This window comes from Vipera berus (assembly GCF_964194415.1).
Source record: "Vipera berus genome assembly, chromosome: 3".
NCBI lineage: Eukaryota > Metazoa > Chordata > Lepidosauria > Squamata > Viperidae > Vipera > Vipera berus.
In genome coordinates, this window is record NC_138204.1 from 167654344 (window position 1) to 167674129 (window position 19786).

General features: G+C 40.1%; 1 protein-coding gene across 5 annotated transcripts in view; it reads left to right on the plus strand.

Annotated features, from left to right (window-relative positions):
* Nucleotides 1-19786, plus strand: part of METTL4 (methyltransferase 4, N6-adenosine) — a 197342-nt gene that overhangs the window by 22693 nt on the left and 154863 nt on the right. For 3 of the 5 annotated variants that reach the window (XM_081325150.1, XM_081325149.1, XM_081325151.1), the window contains one exon: nt 94-1805. The exons of 1 other annotated variant lie outside the window; for it this stretch is intronic. In XM_081325150.1, the coding sequence (XP_081181276.1) occupies nt 94-242 (149 nt within the window). In that variant the 3' untranslated portion in view covers nt 243-1805. Of the gene's footprint in view, nt 1-93; nt 1806-3207; nt 6537-19786 lie in introns of those variants that run through there. One more of the 5 variants, XM_081325152.1, reaches the window with a different exon arrangement.

Here is a 19786-nt window from a genome sequence, read left to right on the forward strand (position 1 = left end):
CAAGAAATTCCTTAAAGCTATTTACCTTGACTTTATTCTCCAACTTCTAACACCTTATCATCCTCACCCTGTTTTTCCCCTTCCACTTTCCAGAGATTTTAAAAGAATATACTAAGCCAGATGTAGAATGCTTGGAGTTGTTTGCTCGGAATTTGCAACCTGGATGGACCAGTTGGGGCAATGAAGTCCTTAAATTCCAGCACTTGGACTACTTCACTGTTTTACAGGATAATGATGACTAGCAAACCATAATTATTTTTGAAGGATTTTTATTTCTAGGTTCTGAATTTCACCTTTGCTAACCCTAACTCTACATTGTGAGATATAGTAACTTAGAATGGTTTTCAAGAGCAGCTCTACATTGCTCAAATGTCAAAAAATAACAAGGATGGAATTTGTTATTCCATACTTAGGCTGTGGAGATCTTTGCTAACAATAACTAGAGGTGAAGGTACCAGCTGTATGACATCTACAGTAGGACCCCTCCTGGAACAGCCAATCCAGTGCCTGAAATCTGTCAGTCAGTGTGGTGTTTTGCCTCCTATTCCCATAATCCTCCCAGGAAAGTTCTGGATCATACCTGCACATCCAGCCTCTGGCTCTTTGAAAGATTGGCTGCCATTGTGGAAAAACTCTTTATTTCATTTAAATGTTACATATTGCTTATTTATAACTTCTAGTTCTGTCATTGGAAGTTTTACATTTTTATGCTTTGATGCTGCACATTCCTATTTGACAAAAAGGGTTAAAATTTAACTACATAATTTTTAGCACTTTCTGGCTTAGAAATAATGGCTTTAGAAATGTAATTAAAGCTTCTCATAATATCCCATTAAAAGGGTACGTGGTGGCTCAGTGGGTTAGGACGCTGAGCTTGTCGATCAGATGGTCTGCAGTTTGGCGGGTCGAATCCCGAGTGCCGCGTAACAGTGAGCGCCTGTTACTCGTCCCAGCTTCTGCCAACCTAGCAGTTCAAAAGCACGTAAAAATGCAAGTAGAAAAATAGGGACCACTACGGTGGGAAGGTAACAGCGTTCTGTGCGCCTTTGGCGTCTAGTCATGCCGGCGACATGACCACAGAGACTTCCTCGGACAAGCGCTGGCTCTTCGGCTTTGAAACGGAGATGAGCACCGGCCCCTAGAATCGGAAATGACTAGCACGCATGTGCAGGGGAACCTTTACCTTTACCTTTAATATCCCATTGAAAACAATATTTTGAGAAGTTTTGTTAATTCTTTTCTGGCTTAGAAATAACTTTAGAAATGTAAAGCTTTTCATAATAGCCCATTGAAAACAATATTTTGAGAAGTTTTGTTAATTAGTTCTGCGGGGTTTTGGTCAGGATTAATTTCAATTGGATTCAGTCCCATGTCTATATTAAAGTTAGTTCTTTTCCTCTCAATTCCTCAATAGAATTAGTAAATATGTGCTTTTTAATATTAGATCTTCTTAAAAATATGTTTCATACTGTGGTTATTACAATAATTAAATTATATTTTTCAGCAATAATTGTAGGAATTCTTTTCTCGTCTGCAGGCTTTAGTTTGAAAAAAAAATCCCATCTTTATATATGCAAGAGTGAAGAAAAAAATTAACCAGTATTTAAAAGAAAGGAAAATAAATTTATGTTTATAAAATAAATGTTTTTGTTTTGATACCAACAATAACTGGTTTGTGTGTGTCTTTTTAAAAATGGTAGGATGTAAATCCCAACAGAAGGAAATAATATATCAGTATTTCTTCTACAACACAATCTTCTGCTTAATTCCATTTAAATAATAGTTACTCAGTTAAAAGAGCTTGATTTTCTGTCAAGAGTTAAAATATTACATCTCTAATCTTCACATATACAGTCATGTTCTTTGATCATGCAGTATTCACAGACATACTCAACTGATTTTACAGTATTTATTTATCTCTATTAAAATCTTGGAAAGTTTTTGGATCAATGTATAGTAGAAAAGGTGCTCTTTTTCCATGAGAGTATGCTAAGAGTTGTCTATTGGGGCACAAATTGGATTTTGAGGGAGATAAGTACTTAAAGCTTTGGAACATTTTTACTTTAAAAGTAGGCTCTACAGGAGAAATACACTTCATTGCTTGAGATGATGAAATACTTTGGATTACAAATCTTTGATTGATGAACAATTTTTATTATAAAATCCACCTACAAAAAATGAAATGGATGTCCCATACTCAGCTTTAAAAAAACCCATCTCTTAACACTTGTCCCCAAAGTCTTCAGTTTGACATACTACCAAGAAAATATGGATGAAGAGCAGAAAGAAATTCCATATTAAAATCAATACAAGAGACTTGCTTTAGCTCACGATGAGATCAGAAATAACACAAAGGAGATAAAAGAACAATTTTCTAATCTTAATTTACAAACCCAGAACATGACCACAAGGAAGGAACTAGCAACCCAGAAAAATAGAAGGAAAACTAGAGGAAGCAGATCCAAAGATTGAGGACCTAAAGAAAGGAATTGACTGACAGATTCAGACCACTGAACAACTGAGATGGAGTGATAATATTGGAAATGGAAAAGACATCTTACCAATCAAGAATTCAGGACATATTTGAGGAAAAGGAAAAACTGATTGAATGGAAGATAGAGCTGTTAGGAGAACTGTGGGGAATTGGAGAAGGAGGGAGGCTGTTTAATGAATATCAATGGGTTCGTTCTTCCAAAAATACTTTAACCAAATGTTCTTTCTTATTCCAAACAATATATACAAAAACAGGAAAAATTACTTGATGATTCAAATGCATTGAAAATAAGTGGTTTTGATCCATTAGATGGGATGTTATATTATTAACTAGATGTTTGAATATGGAGAATAGATAATTGCTAGAAATAGAAGTACTATAACTAGAAAGAAGGTTTATAATTGGAATATTAGATTTTGCTATGAGAAGTGAAACAGGAAAATGCTAAGAAGTTTGAATAAGGAAAGCTTTTGGTTACCCAAGTATAACTTACTTTGAAATTATAAACAATAGAGACATTTTGAACATTCATGGGAAATTAAAATTAAAAGTGAAAACAGGATACTGATTGACATGGATATTAAGTGCAAATGCAATTAAGATATGTTTTGGTTAGAAAAGTTATCTAAAACTGACATTGATATGAGAAAAATGTAACATGTTGATATTCAATTGTATATTTATTAATAACAATAAGAATTGTATTTGCCTAGTGTGGGAAAACAGGTACTACCAGAAGAAGAAAGGAAACATTTGACTGTAATATTGACTGAAGAAGTTAATATATACCACTGAATTACTAATGAACCCAGACAACACGTTGTCTATTAAGTATTTGATTGTAAAACTAAAAAATTAATAAAATATAAAAAAGTAGGAATAAAATACTTAATTGGAAGTAATCATGAGGAGAAGTTAGACTAGTTTTTTTAAATCCATTAATATGTAATTTTTATTTTTTATTTATTTGTTAAATTTATTTGCAGCTCATCTCACCGTGGGGCTACTGTAAGAGGCTTAAAACAGTAAAAACAGAAAAATGAAGTGTAAACATAACAGCAAAATAATGAAACAATAAAATAATGAGATAAACAATGATAATACAGTAATGTGACATGAAAAGATGGACAGATCATGGGATGTGTGTGTGGGGGGGGGAGGTGGGGTTTTCTATCAAGCTAGTAGCCACTTCCTGTGTGGAATTCCCCGTTAGATTTCAATGATTTTTCTTGACTTCATATTGGATTTGGTCTTGTAGTAAACAGCAGTGACAATACCTTCAACGTAAGCATACTCTGATGATTCAGTATGAGCCAGATGCTTGGGGTTCTTGAGTTGTTTTCTAATTTAATGAGGTAAAATAAGGACCCAGATTGTTGGGGGCAAGATGCTGACATTTGTAAACCGCTCAGAGAGTGTTATAAAGCAGTGCTCATAAGTTGAAGTACTATTGCTATTATTCTTTGTTACATATGTCCCAAGATGCAGCCAAGAGTAAAAACAAATGTTGCAATGCTTTAGAGTGAACAATTTAAGAAAGGAAGATGTGTTGCAGTTGTCTGATATTAAGGACAAATTACTTTTTTAATGTATTCTAAAATCATGCTTAGTTTATCTTAGTGAATGTTAATGAATTTTTTTTCTTTTAATGAAAGTGAAGGATTGAACTTGATCTGAAAATGTCAAATTAGCATTTGACCTTTTCTTATTTTTATAGCCTTATAAGCAAAAACATAGTTGGTAATGTTTTCTGAGATTTTTTTTTTTTAAAAATAAACTCACAAGGGTGAATGATTCAATTAAACTTGTACAAAAATCCAGTATGAGAAACGTAAATTGGATGAAGACAAAAATACCTGTGGATTAGTTATTTTCATTCAGATGCCTCACCCACAATCTAACTCAACATAATGATAAAAATCAAAATTCAGTTGGAAGACTCAAAAACTGCTATAATTAGTTATGATAAAATATTGATTTTTAAATGTTCATTATCATGGAAAATATACTTAAAATTTCTATATATCAAACATGGAAGATGTGATGGATATTTAAAGAAGATGCATGTTGCAGAGAACACCTCTTCTAATTCAGATGTTCAAGATTTGTGTAATCTTCTGTAATTTAGGGAACTCTGCAGGTTTTCCCACAATCTGACATTGCCAGCTCATGCGCTTTGATGGAGAAATGAAATGTCTACCAAAAATATAGATCTTGTGAATCATTCCCTTGCCTTCTCCATAAATACTCCTAGCAAAGTGTGCAGTTATTGTTGTTACGGTTCATTGCACAGTCAGATGGAGGTTTAGACTGGATTTTTGTTCACCTATCATGTCTTTCCTAAGGACCTGGGATAGGCAGACCTTGATGTTTGACATTATTAAAGTATCATCACAGGATGAAAGTTGTACTGAGCAAAGCTGCCTTTTACAACTGATTGATGGTGATTTTGTCAATTCCAGTGGTGTTCAAGTGGTGCTCCAGTTGTACCTAAGGGGTTGTACCTAAGGTGCTTATTACTATTGGTACTATTTTTGCTTCCTTTTACCACAGACATTCTTATATGGCAGGTGTCTGTTTGAATTCTAAAGTGCTAGACCAATTTAGCTTCTTAATTTTTTATTATTGTTTTTCTATTTTGTGATCCCACCAGTTCTTACTTGCAGGCAAATGGTATTGCACATGTTACAATGCCCCATTGTTGCTACTTTGTCTTGCTGTTGTTTGTAGTCAGTCTGGGCAGTTCTCTTGCAACAACTAAGTGGTCAACTGTTTCTTCGACTTCTTTCCACATGTAGCACTTGCTGTCTGTTGGTATCTTCTCAGTTTGGCTTTGTATGTATTTGTTCTTAAGGTTTGGTCTTCTGCAGCCAGAATTAGCCCCTTTGTCATTTTCTTCAACTTTCCTGTTCTTAGCCATTGCCTGATCTTGCTATCTGCTTTGCCTGCTATTTTTTTAATGTACTGACTATATTTTATTTTCCCATGTCTCCTTTCTGTTCTTCATTGTACTACCTTCATGGTATAATACTTTCAGGGCATCTTCTTCACTATCATTTAGCTAGTCTTCCAATGCTTCTTTTTCTTTTCCAATTGTCTGGTGTGCTTGCAACATTCCAGGCCCACCCATGCTCCGTGGTAAATAGTATTTCAACATTGCAGTGTGGATGAAGGGGATGATTCATTGTCATTATTTTCTGGTCTTCCTACTCAGGATTTCTAGTCCAGTTTGAGTCCAGTCCACTGTTCCAGCTGTGTATGTAATGACTGGAATTGTACAGGTGTTAATTGCCTTGATGGTACTTCCTTCACTGAGTTTGGATTTTAAGATCCTCTTCATTCTTCTAGCCTTCATCTCGATTTCATTGTGATTGATGTTTGCCTGAAGGATGCCTAGCAATTTCTAGTTGTATTTATCCAGACTCTTGATGTTATTTCCATAGAGCAGAAGTCCCTAACCTTTTGGGCTGCAGGGACCAGTTCCATGGAGACAGGTTTTTCTGCAGACTGGAGAGTGCGTGGTTTTGTGTGCTGCCTGCATCCTGCAGATGGGGCTTTGTTTCTGTGAACCGGTTGCTGGCATGCTACGGACCAGTCCTGGTCCATGGACCGGGGTTGGGGACCCCTACCATAGGGCATTTTGATTCCTTCAATTTTCACTATTTTCTCCTTTTGATGAGTGTGGCACATTTGTCCAGTCCAAACTCCATTGCAATATCTTGACTGTTTATACAGACAGTGTTGAGCATTGATTCTATTTCAGATGGTGTTTCTCCATGCAGCTTCAGATCATCAATGTAAAGGAGAAGGGATAGCCTGGCAGATGTTTTTGATGTTTGATAGCCATTTCCTGACTTGTACAGTATTCTTGACAGAAGAATCAATGCAGGGACAAACAGTAGTGGTGATAGTGAATGTTCTGTCTTGATATTAAATCCTCCTAGTTTTCCATTGTGCCATTGATCTTTGCACAAAGTTTCTGAGCTTTCTATTGACTCCTGTTATTTGTAGGCACTTAATTATCCAGTCATGTGGCAGTGAGTCGAATCTCTTCCTCCTCCTCCTCCTCCCCCTCCTCCTCCTCCTCCTCCTTCTCCTCCTCTTCCTCCTCCTCCTCCTCCTCTGTTGAGGGAGATGCAAAGTTCTGGTTCTTGCTCTTCTGGTGGCCTTAACCATAGTTAATTGATGTTGTAGTGTGCCTTTGATGTTGTCTTTACTTCTTCTTCTGGACCTTGTGTAGGGAATCGAGTGCCACCTTGTAATCAATTCAAGCTACATTCAAGCTGGTCTTCCTTATTTTGCAGTTTTCCATAGCTGTCAATTAGGAGTTGACAGAGTTTCCTTTTAGCTCGGATGGAAATGGCTTGTTTTCAACTATAGATGTTGTTGGACTGCATCAGCTACTGTACCACTTAGCACTTTGAAAGTTGTGGTAAGATGATAATTGGCCTGTAGTTTCCTGGTTCTGCCCTAACCCCCCCAATCTTTTATTATCAGGTAGATTTTGCCAGATGTTAACTAATCTTCAATGTTGTCTCCTTCCTGTATGCTTGGCAATGACTGGGTGCAGACTAGTCAACCAAAATCATGCAGTTCATTTTCACCTGGTGCTGACTTGTTTCTTGAACTTCCTTGCTCTTTTTTCCATCACTTCTGCTGTTGTTACTAGTTCTTTCAGTTTCTTTTTTATTCTTATCTGCCTTCTTTAGCCAGGCTGCATTCTTGTTGTATTTGTTTGGATTATCCCATAGCTGTTCTCAGAACTGAACTGTTTCTTTTTTGTCAGGTGTTGACTCGTTCGTTGTAATGGCTCCATTAATGAATTGATAGAAATATTTCTGATTTGACTGAAAATGGAGATTCTGCCTATAATGTGGCAATTCAAGCTTAAAATTTGCTGATCTTTTTCATTGTAATTGTTATTTGCTCCTTTATTAGTTCCGCTGCTTCCTTGATTTTCTTTGTTATAAGTGATATTTCTTGTTCAGGTATGCTTTGGTCTTCTTTTATTTAGTTTGTTCTAGCTTGCTTGCATCTGATCTTAGCTTGCTGATCATACTTTCCAACCTGATCTTCCATTTTGGTGGTGTGTTGTTTGGCTTTTTTCTTATGTGTTGAATTTTGATTTTGCCTTTCTCTACTTCTGCCTCCCCCTGGTTTGCCTCTTCTGTCTGAGCTACTTATGACAAGGCTTCAATTTCTTTCCCATTTTCAGTTGTTCCAGTTCTACCTCTGTGAATACTTTATTTTGTATTATAAATCAATGTTGATCTGCTAGTGTCTGTTCTGCTAATTCTGACTCTGATGTTTTTCATTTTTATTTTTCCAGAACTGGTGTATTCTTTCCAGATAGCCTCTTTTCTTTGGACTTGGATATGTAAATAGCAAATCATTATTTCTTTGTTTTTAGCAACTTTTCTTCCAATAGCAACTTGGAAGCAACTTTTCTTCCAATAGTCCTGCAGGTTTAGCTTTGGATGTTCAACCAACAATACTGAGCCTTATAGCCCACTTGCCTCCAGATGTTCGTGAACTCCAGCACCTAATGTGATGGTTATTCACTTGGGTGACAATCAATCCATCCCTCAAGCTAAATTTGCCCATCTAGGTATTGTAGGTGGACTCTAAATGTCCAGTAAAATTTTGGTTAAGATTATGCAGATAAGCAAAAACGTTTTTTTCTCCTGAAAAAATCTCATTGGCAAAGCAATTTGTAGCAACAAGTGCACCATTTGGAAAGGTTATATCAGTAGCAGATGTTAAGAGTTCTGTTAAAATGGAAAACTTGCTGGTTTCTTATTCCTCAAATGTCATTTTGAGGTCTTTACAAGCAACGTAATTAGGTGTCTGATTCTTAAGGAGCTCTTTGTTGTGAAGAAGGCTCTTCGAATAAAACTGGAAAAGAGATATGATGGTAAATAACTTCAGTTGCAAAGCGCTATAAGTTATTCATGGTTAGACATTTTTTACTATCAAGTCATCTATAAAAAATATTTCCCAATGAAGATATAATTGTTTCATTTAAAAATAATGGTGCAAGACATTGAGTCTGAGACCAGCTGTGAGACTTAAGTTATTTGCTACTTGGATGAACCAGACAATCAAATAATCTAATTAGTCTCCCCATGAGAAGCAGTCAGAAATCTGATGGCTTTCCTATTTAACAATCAATAAAATGGCAACATGATAACATATAACCAGGCAAGACATCTGTACTATAAATGCATTAGTATGGAAAAAAAACCAGAAGCACCATAAAAGCCTGATTACTTAAATCTTAATTTGCAATGGTTAGTAATTAGCAAACTCTGTTTTACATTTTCCATAAGATTAATGTCTGAAAAATGAAGGCAAATAGTAGTTACATTAGCATCTCTGTGGAAAGAATGCATTACTGGATTTATTCCAGTTATATAATAGTAAGACTATTGGGGGCCTAGTTATCAGCTAATGTAAAATGTCAAAAGCTATAATGATAGCACTGAAACTCTGCCAGTTTACTTGAATTGATTTTGGAGCCAAGGCCTGGTGAGTTGTAAGAATTTCCCCCTCCATCAGTGGTTTTGTGCAGAAAAATAATGTCCCTCCGGCCCAAATAAGGTATCTGCAGCTGGAAATGAATGCAATAGAAAACATCCAATATTATTTCTCAATGTTCAATTGTTATTTTCCTCTCTCCCTTTTTCCATTTCAGTCTCTGATTTCTTCCTAGCTACAGTGTTGTTGTTTTTTTTGTGTGTGGTGTTTGCAGATTCTTATGGGATATGGCAACAATAAGGCTACAGATTATCCACAGGAGGTAAAAATAAAATTTAAACTGGGCAATCCCATTGTTCTTTTTGACAGGATCCCCCTTAACTCTGAAAGTACAGATGATTCCCATGATAAAAATGTTCTTCCTCCTCTTCTCTTCAAAAAAAAACAAAACACTATTCTTTTATCCACAACATATTATCACAGTGTAGTCCTATTATGCCGGCTTCTATAGATTAATAATTTATAAGATCACAGTTTTTAAAGAAGCCTCATTCAGTCACCGCTCTGTATCAGAACCAGCAGTACGCCCCAAGTAATCAACTTGTCTAATCTTCCAAGAGTCAATTCACCTCCTTAACCTTTTTCTGAATCAGATCATGTCTATAAAAGGGTTCAGGACAAGTTTGCCTGCAGACTTCCTCCTCAGTTTTCCCCATGGTTTTATATAGAAGGTAAGGTCTTTGAGTTCTGCGAGAAAAAGGGAAAATTCTAGAGGGAAGTTTGATCTGTTAATAAGAAGACAGTATATTTTAAGGGGGGGGGGATTGACCCACTTGGAAATGTCAAGCAATTTCAGTTACTTACGTGAAACCAATGGGGTTTGAACTAAGTTAAAACATTTAATGTGACAAAAATTCTTTGTACAAAAAGTAGAATCAGACACACAATTCATTTAGCATAAAACAAAAACATAATTATTAGGATGTATTTGCTGGCAAAGTTACAAAATATTGTGGTCAAAACCTAGCTCACCCAAAGCAACCAGTCACCTTGAAGAAACAATATATTTTTATTTGGCATACCAACAATACAGGCTATATTAGTATTGTAGAAGACCATTGTACTTCAAGGAGTGTAGATTTTTCCTTCATATTAAAGAAGAAGATTTAAGTTCATTCCGCATCATGATGTATAGCTTTTTCACTCTTGCTTGATAAATAAAGGGGAAAATCTTCATACAGGTGACAGTTTCCAAATTCTCATTCCCGTCCCAGAGTTTTTGTCAAGCACCAGGGAAATCAGGAGATTCAGGTAGTTCAAATGAGTATAAACTAAAGATTTATTGCAAGCTTAAGTTTTCTACAAGAATCTAAGCTACTACTCTCAAGGGAAATGAGTGGGAATTAAGAAGGCATTCAAGGTGGGCTGGACTTAGATGTCTTGTGTGTGTGAAGGGAATCATGACTGATGATGCATTTGACCCCTCACTCAAATTCAACCTGGTCATCTGCTACAGTTTTGTCAGTTTGCATGTTAACAGATGCATCATCCAGTCAAGGTCAGGTCCTGCAATCTTACTACTATGCAAACAGATTCATAAGGTTTTGGCACAAATTTTGATAAACCCTAGTATTGCCCTTTGAAGTTCAACACAGTCTTAGTCCTGAATAATTTTGGGGTCTCTCTGCTGTTGTTCCATTGGGGCTTTCAATAGTTTATTTATTAAATTTATCTCAAACCCACCCACCCCATCTTACCACAGGGTAACTCTGGACAGCTTACAGTGTGAAAAAGGATAAAACCATTCAAAACCTATACATAATGCAAATAAAATATAAATTCTCAACCCCAACAAAAAGATGGGGAGGGAGGGACTTCTGGTCTGCACTTGTAGCGCATGGCCGCACAACAGCGGACCTCCGTTCCCCACAGCTAATTTTGCCCTGCCAGGGGGACCCTAGATGGGTCCGAAGTCGCCCCGGAGAGGTGATCGCAAAGGAGGGGCATCCCGTTGATCACAAAGCGATGGCAATCACTTTTTTGATCCAGGGAAATCCCTCCAAACCCTACAGGAGAAAGACTAGCTGCATGCCAGCGTCTAGCCCAAGCTACTGCAGCCGAAGTCCAAGAGTACTACCAAGAACAATGGTGAACAGCGTGCTTGGAACTGGTAAGAGTATTTGATCTTCTGTCCCTTATTTTACAACCAGTCCCTGGGAAAGATCCCCAAAGCAAACAACCTCCAAAAGTGAGGGGAGGGGACTATATTCCCATCTTCCCCATATACAGAAGTGGTGAATTAATGTTTAAGGAGGAAAGAACCATATTGAAATTAAATTCAAAATACTACAATCTGATCAAACTTAGAAACTAAAATAAACTGCTAAGATTATATTCTAAAGGATTTTGATTGAATTACATAAAAAAATAACTTTTTGTCTGAAAGAGCTGTAAAATATTTGCAGACATCTAGTGGACAATGAGAATATAGCACATTAAAGACAATTGCCTAGAAACAAAGAAAAATAGCCTTTAAGAAGATAGTTGGTAAGGAACAGAGAAGAGATTGCATACTGGGATGGCTACAAGATTGGAAAGTGTTTGAAGGAAAAGAAATATTGGGGGTTTGAATTTATGAACTGTTTAAAAACTTTGATCTATGAAAAATTATTGAGAAGGGAAGTTACAGGAAGGATTTAAGCTGGCTAAATATATTGAATTGACAATTGTACTCCTGAAAGAAAGAATTGTTATAAAACATTGATTTTACTGAAGACAACTGAAAATTACAGTAGATTACAAATATATATATATATATATATATATATATATATATATATATATATATATATATATATATATATATATATATATATATATATATATATATATATATATATATATACAAAAACTATACAAAATTGGACTGTATGGATTTTGAGTTTTTGTTAGCTTGACAAGGCTATGGCATTTATGACGGACTACTTGAAAGGGGGAGACAACATGGATATGACATACTCATCAAAAAATGATAGAAAACCACACTTAATATTTCCTCCTGAAAGATTTAGCCTGAAAGATCAAAGACCTTTAGAAACTCTTCAAGACAAGACAAATACTTTCCAAGATGAAATTTATGCAATGCTACGACAGATACAAACTACAATAGACTTAAAACACAAGGAGATTAAACATAACTTTGATACTGTAAGTGAATATACTTGTAACTTAAATCTACAATCAAAAAACATCCAAAGAATGATGGTAAAGAATGAACAAACAATCCAGACAACAGAATGTGAACTAGAAAAAAATGAGTCAACTGGTGAAATTACAAATGAAGGGAAAAAACTTACAAGACTTGGATACTGTTAAGGAATTTGTTGTGCAGAGGTCTCCTTGTGCTACCAAAGAGTTGCACAGACAAGGAAGGGTACTGAGAGCAGTTAGAGTCACACAGCAAACAAGAGTACACTGAGTTGTAAAAGCAAAAAGTAGTTTACTTTGAGGTGGTGTAAGAACAAAAATGCACAGTCAAAAATAAAGAGTCCAAGTAGCAATCCAAAATACAAAGTCTTCTTACCAGTCCAGAGGTCAATACACAGTTTATTTATTTATTTATTTATTTATTTATTTATTTAATTGGATTTTTATACCGCCCTTTCCCGAAGGACTCAGGGCGGTTTACAGGGAATTAAAACAAGAAATACAAAAATTAAAAACAATTAAAAAGATTATAACAGTCCCTGAAAAAGTAAAAACCCCAATTAAAATTAAAATTAAAATTCTCAGCCTGGGCCAGAGAGCTCGAAGAGCCAGGTCTTCAGGTCCTGGCGGAATGAACAGAGGTCGGGGGCAGTCCTCAGCTCCACGGGCAGCTGGTTCCAGAGGGCAGGCGCACCCACTGAGAAGGCCCTCCCCCTGGGCGTTACCCGCCGGCAATCTTTTACCGGCGGCACCCTGAGAAGACCCTCCCTGTGGGAGCGCACTGGATGAAGGGAACTTGATGCTGGCAGCAGGTGTTCCCTCAGATATCCCGGACCCAAGCCATTTAGGGCTTTATAGGTCATTACCAGCACCTTGAATCTCACCCGGAGGGCAACTGGAAGCCAATGCAGCTTGCAGAGTAGAGGTGTTACATGGGAGTATCGGGAAACCCCCATCACAACTCGTGCGGCTGCATTCTGCACTAACTGAAGCCTCCGAGTGGTCCTCAAGGGCAGCCCCATGTAGAGAGCGTTGCAGTAGTCTAAACGGGAGGTCACGAGCGCATGAGTGACTGTGCGTAGGGCATCTCGGTCCAGGTAGGGTTGGAACTGGCGCACCAGGTGAACCTGGGCAAAAGCCCCCCTGGTCACGGCTCCTATATGGTCTTCAAAATTGAGCCGGGAGTCAAAGAGGACGCCCAAGTTGTGAGCCCTATCAATGGGGGGTAACACCTCACCCCCCATCGTTAAAGGTGGAATGGTCTGGTTAACCCGAGATGCCGATATGCACAGCCACTCAGTCTTGGCAAGATTGAGCCGAAGCCTGTTTCTCCCCATCCAGACCTGGACCGCCTCCAGGCAACGGGATATCACGGCGAGGGCATCGCTGGGTTGGTCCGGGGTGGAAAGAAAAAGTTGGGTATCATCAGCGTACTGATGATACCCCACCCCGAAACCATGAATGATCTCACCTAGCGGCTTCATATAGATGTTGAACAGGAGGGGCGAGACAACCGACCCCTGAGGAACTCCACAAACAAGAGGCCTCGGGGTGGATCTCTGCCCTCCTGTCAACACTGACTGCGAGCGGCCCAGGAGATAGGAGGAGAACCACCGTAAAATGGTGCCTCCCACTCCCAACCCCCTGAGACGCCGCAGTAGGATACCATGGTCGATGGTATCAAAAGCTGCTGAGAGATCTAATAGGACCAGGACAGAGGAACAACCCCTGTCCCGAGCCCGCCAGAGATCATTCACCAGCGCGACCAATGCCGTCTCCGTGCTGTGTCCGGGCCTGAAACCCGATTGGTACGGGTCCAGATAATCAGTTTCCTCCAGGAACAGAGGAAGCTGATGTGCCACCACACTCTCAACAACCTTCACCAAAAAGCGAAGGTTGGAGATTGGACGATAGTTATTTAAAACAGCCGGGTCCAGGGCAGGCTTTTTGAGGAGGGGTCTCACCACCGCCTCCTTCAAGGTGGCAGGGAAGACACCCTCCTTCAAAGAAGCAGTTATTACTGCCTGGAACCAGCCTCGTGTCTCCTCCCGGGCCGCATAAACCAGCCAGGAGGAGCACGGATCCAACAAACAGGTGGTGGTACTCAGCCTCCCCATGATCCTGTCCACATCATCAGCAGAAACAGGATCGAACTCAGTCCAGATAACATGCTCAAGACCTTCTGATTCCTCCACGTCAGACTCTGCCCAGTCAGAGTTCAGACCGGTCCGGATCTGAGCAATTTTGTCTGCCAGATGATGACTAAACTCCTCGGCTTGTCCCTGTAAGGGATCCTCCCTCACCTCCTGGTTAAGGAGGGAGCGGGTCACCCTAAACAGGGCGGCCGGGCGATTATCTGCGGACGCGATGAGGGCAGCGAAGTAATTAGACTTCGTCGTCCTTATCGCCGCAAGATAAGACCTTATAAAGGTTCTTAACTGCAATCGGTCAGATTTGGATCGGCTGGACCTCCAACCACTCTCTAGACCCCGTCTCCGACGCTTCATCTCCCGGAGCTCTGCAGAGAACCACGGAGCCCAACGGGATCTGTGCCGGGTCAGAGGTCGCAAGGGTACAACACAGTCAAGTGCCCTGGTGGCCACCCTTTCTCAGGCATCCACCAGGGCATCGACTGGGCTGTGGGTGAAGGCGATGGGTATAGACCCAAGCGCCATCTGGAACCGTTCCAGGTCCATTAGGCGCCTGGGGCAGAACCAGCTGGTCGGTTCCGCAGCCCAGCGGTGGGGGGTGGCATAACGGAAGACCAGCCACAGGAGATGATGATCTGACCATGACAGGGGAACAATGGTTGGAGAACCCCCTCCCAGATCATCCCACCATTGTCCAGACAGGAACACCAGGTCGAGGGTGTGACCCCCCACATGAGTCGGGCCCTGAATTACTTGGGTCAGGCCCATGGCCGTCATGGAAGCCATGAACTCCCGAGCTAACTCAGACGACCCTCCCAGTGAAGGCAGGTTGAAGTCACCCAGAACTATAAGCCTGGAGAACACCGCCAACCCTGAGAGGGTATTGAGCAGCTCGGGCAGGGCTGTTGCCACACAGCTGGGCGCCAGGTATGTGAGCAGCAGGCCCAACTGAGCCCAAGGGCCACATCTCAGGAGGAGGGACTCACTCCCGGCCATCTGGACAATGGTGGTCTCCCGCAAGCATAAAGTCTCCCGAACAACCACTGCCACCCCACCACCCCTTCCCTGAGCCCGCGGCTGGTGTAGCACACGGAAACCTGGAGAGCATAACTCGGTCAGAGGAACCCCTCCCTCCGAGCCCAACCAAGTGTCCGTGATGCACGCCAGATCCGCACCTTCCTCCTCAATCAAGTCCTGAATGAGGGGAGCCTTGTTAGCGACGGATCTGGCGTTAAAATAAACCAGCCTGAGCTCAGGGGCCTGATCACCCTCATCCCCGGGCAAAAGGGTGCTAACCGGAGGGTCGGAGCGCGCCACCGCTCGAAGATAGCGGGGGCGCGATCCCAGATGTTGATGTGGCCCTCCGTGCAACCACCTGCTGCCGTTCCCTATCGTGGGGATTTGAAGCCCCACCCCAACATTCACAGAACCAGCGGCCTCCCCCCCAACCCCGTCCCGTCAGGACCCCTAACAGGCCCAGACTGAGTACCGGTTAATAATTCCCTCCCCACTCTACTATCCCTTCTCCTCCCTAACCTTTTAAAATAACCGGCTAAAAATGTATCAGGGGTCTCTTAGCATGTCTCAACTCGAGGCCCCTGTCTAAGCCCAGCCACCTCTCGGAATCCCAACAATTGGGCTCGTCATTAAGGGGAGCGTGGAAACAGGAAGCTGGCTGTGCCCAGGAGGAGGGAACCCCCCTGAGGGCATACAGATCAGGTCTAGAGTAATGGAAACAAACCATGCAACGAAAAGAAATGTCCACATAGGGCAGATGTTACAAATATTACAATGGGTAGTTCTATGGGATAATGGTGTTAAGATGGAATAATACTAAGTCCGGTAGGTATGTCTCTCAGTCCACTAGTCCAGTTCAGCTCTCACCTGAGCTGGCAATCCAAAAGGAAGCCCCAGCCGTTCTCTCACTCCAGCTGAGGAGTCCAACCTGGGGTGGAGAGAGCAAAGAGTCCCGGGACAGGCCTACCCCAACTGGTCTCTCACACCAGTGGGGTGGTTGATAACCAATCCAAGACCGTCCTCCCACCACGGTCAAGTCCCAGGGCCAAACCGAACTGTCAATGGGGAGGTCTTGATTCCAGCCAGGCATTAAAATGGCCATAGTACCTGCCTGCCAGCACAGGAAGTAAGCCAGGCCGTGGCCGATCTTCGGGCTGCCGGCCACTGCCGCCATTCTGGAGGAGGGGGCAGAAACAACCTCTCTCACAAGCGTCCGCCCGCTGGTCCAGATGATATTCCAGCGGCAAGCAAAAGGCATTCCCTGCAGAAATTTAAAATCCAGGCATTCCTCAATAAGTTCACTGCTGCGGGGCAAAAACTGAGGCCGATGTCCGGGCCTAACAGCCATCGCTGCCATCCGGAAGGAGAGGGAGGGCTCCGCACCGCTAAAAACGGCGCCTGCCAGCTGACATCAGACCCAACTCCCGATAGAGTTTCCAGCCTGTGAAATCGATGAAGCCGTCGCCGCCGCTCCTCCGTACAAGCGGAGGGTATCCACGGCGAGAGAACAGGAGGAGGAAGCCAGCATCCACACAGAGTTGTGCTCCAGGCCGGCAGGCGAGCGCCATCCGATATGCCGGTATCCGAAGGGCCGGTATCCGAAGGGGGGGGCTCAGCGCCGTCAAAAACAGCGCCTAGCAGACGTCTCTGCGTTCACCCACCCCCCAGAATTGCCTCACCATACCGTGCCGCAGCCGGGCCTCCCTAGATTGACCCATTTAGCGCCCTTGTGGAGCGCACGGAGCTCAAACTGCAGCCGCCGCCATCTTGGGGGAAAAAAAGTTCAGGTTACAGAGCAAAAACAGTAACAGTAGATAGCAGTGAATTCAGAGAGAGAAAGAAGCTACGTTCCTAGCTTCCTCTTATGGCCATGAGAACACTTACACACCCATTGGCCAATTAACATCTTAAAGACATAACATCTTGGTTAATATATTTTCAACCCAACATTGTAGGCTAACACCATATGCCTAACAGATACAACAATAAATATGGAAAAGATACCTTATGCATTAGAACGTCAAAATAAACCTGAGAAGAAAGAAGACTTAACAAAATGGACACTGCTAGGAGAATAATTGTTTGAGAGACCAAAAGCATATATCCTATCTACTATGTATCCTCTACTCCTAACAATACAAAAATACAAGAACTGGACAAGTTGAAAATATTAATTTGGAAAACAATTTGGCAAAGGAAGAAGATTAGAGATGGGCTGAAGAAACTGGATTCGGCCTACTAGATGGAGCATTATATGAATTTTTTTGAATATGGCTAAATAAACAAATAACTTTGGCCATAAAGGGATTTTAGAATAAGTGGGATAAGATATATAAGAATATAGTATTTTTTGATAAGATACAAAATGTAAAAATATTAGGATATTGTAAGTGAAGGAAAAGTTTGAATTTTAAAGACAAATTAAGTTTGAAAAGATTTAGGATTAAGGAATGATTGAAATATTGAGGGGAAATTAGGCTTAATAAGAACTCTAAAAAAATGATAGTGATTTAACTAATTTTTCAAATAGAAGTGAAATATAAATTGACCAGAAAGATTTTATGGATAGATGTTATGATAGATAAATAGTATAGTATTTCTATAATATATAAAAGATGAGAATACTGGGATGATATATTTAATTGGAAAATTTGGATATTTAGATGTTAATTACTGGGAAAAATATGATTGACAAGAATTGTTTGAATATTATGGAGAAACTGAGCTTAAACAAGATTTATGAAAATAAGATACATGGTGAATCAATAAGATGACTCTTACGAAAATAACAAACTGATAAGAAAAAAATTCTACATATGGACGCTACTAATGTTGGTACAATTATAGGAGAAAATGTTTTTATTTAATCATTTAAATATGGAAAATGTCAAATATTAGAAATTATATTTGTTTAATGTTGTAAAAGAAAAATACTACTGGGCGAAGAGAAGATTAAGGAAATATAAATTGATATACTAATTGTGGAAATATAAACATTAATTATTCTTGATTGTTTATTAACTATTATTAATTGTGTATTCTTTTCTAAAAAAAATATGAACCAAGACAACACGCTGTATGCCAGGCACTAAGGCTGTTACTGTAAAAAACCAATAAAACTTTTACAAAAAAAAAGATGGGGAAGCAGGTAGTAGGATGAGCAGATACTGTAAATTACAGCATGATGTTGGAATGTTTTTGATAAATTCTTCCTTCTAGGTTGGCATGTCAGCTGCATTATATTTGAAATATGGTCATTGAATATAAATAATTTGGTTGACTAGGCCAGTGGTTTCTGATTTTACCTCTGTCACCACTCGGTCAAATCAGCTTGCTGTGAATGTTTTATTACAAGTGCACTTTAAATAATTCATAGGGGGTGTGTGCATTTCATTGGTAATTCATGTATGGGGGAAGTATCTGTTACTACCATGACCATCAGCATTACAAATTAAGCTTTCTCAAAAATTATCTGGGCAACATCTGGTCCTCTCAGCATGGAGTACCCAACATGCACTTGGGAATACTGTAAAGAAATGTGCACCTGCAGTAGCAGCAGGAGGGAGTTTTGGCATATAGCTTTTCTAGAGAGATGCTTATATTTAGAGACTGCACAGTCCCAAGTTGAATGGGGGAAGGGAGAAGAGTTTTGGCTAGTTACATCCTGGAATCTTTCAGGATATATATAGTAAGTTAGAAAGTTGTAGCTTCAGTTTGCCAAGATTCTGTTCATTAGGTGTAAGCAAACAAAAGATTGAAATTGATTGGATTTCTCTGTGCCATCTCTGGGCGTGGGCCTGACAGATACTGTGCTTCTACTGAGGCCACTGGATGTCATGATTCAGCCTTAGGACTCAGATTCTGAATCCAAAGAAGCTGCTCCAGCTGAGCATGTGGAATATCAGTCTCAGGAGTCACCAAGCCCAACATCATATGAAGCTTATAAATAGGCATAAACACACTTTAATTTAATATCCCTTGACCTTGAGTAAACCAATTTATCATAGCAATTATGTAGCAAAGCAGGACATTGGAAAGTATTTTACTCCATTATATACTCAGAAGATGAAAGTTCTAAAACATTTTAGGCTGCCCTGTCTTATTATAAAAATAACACGAGTGATAAACATATTAAGCAAGATTGGAGTAGTATCCCATTCTGAAATCAATATTTATGTTGTCCACTGAAAAGGAGTCTACTGTCCCATTTCAGTTTTCAAACGTCCATTGAGTTGATAGGTGAGAATAGCAATTTACTCAAGGCTGAGTAGATTGCCAGCAGATAAGAAAAGAATGTAAATTAAAATGGTCTCTGGGAAAGAAAGCTTGCCTGAGTAGTTTCATTTTTAACAGGAACAGGAAGAGTCCAAATTTCAGCGAGCCAAGTCAGGTTTGTCAGCAAGTCTGAAGGTCACAATATCAGGACTTTCAAGCAGAATTT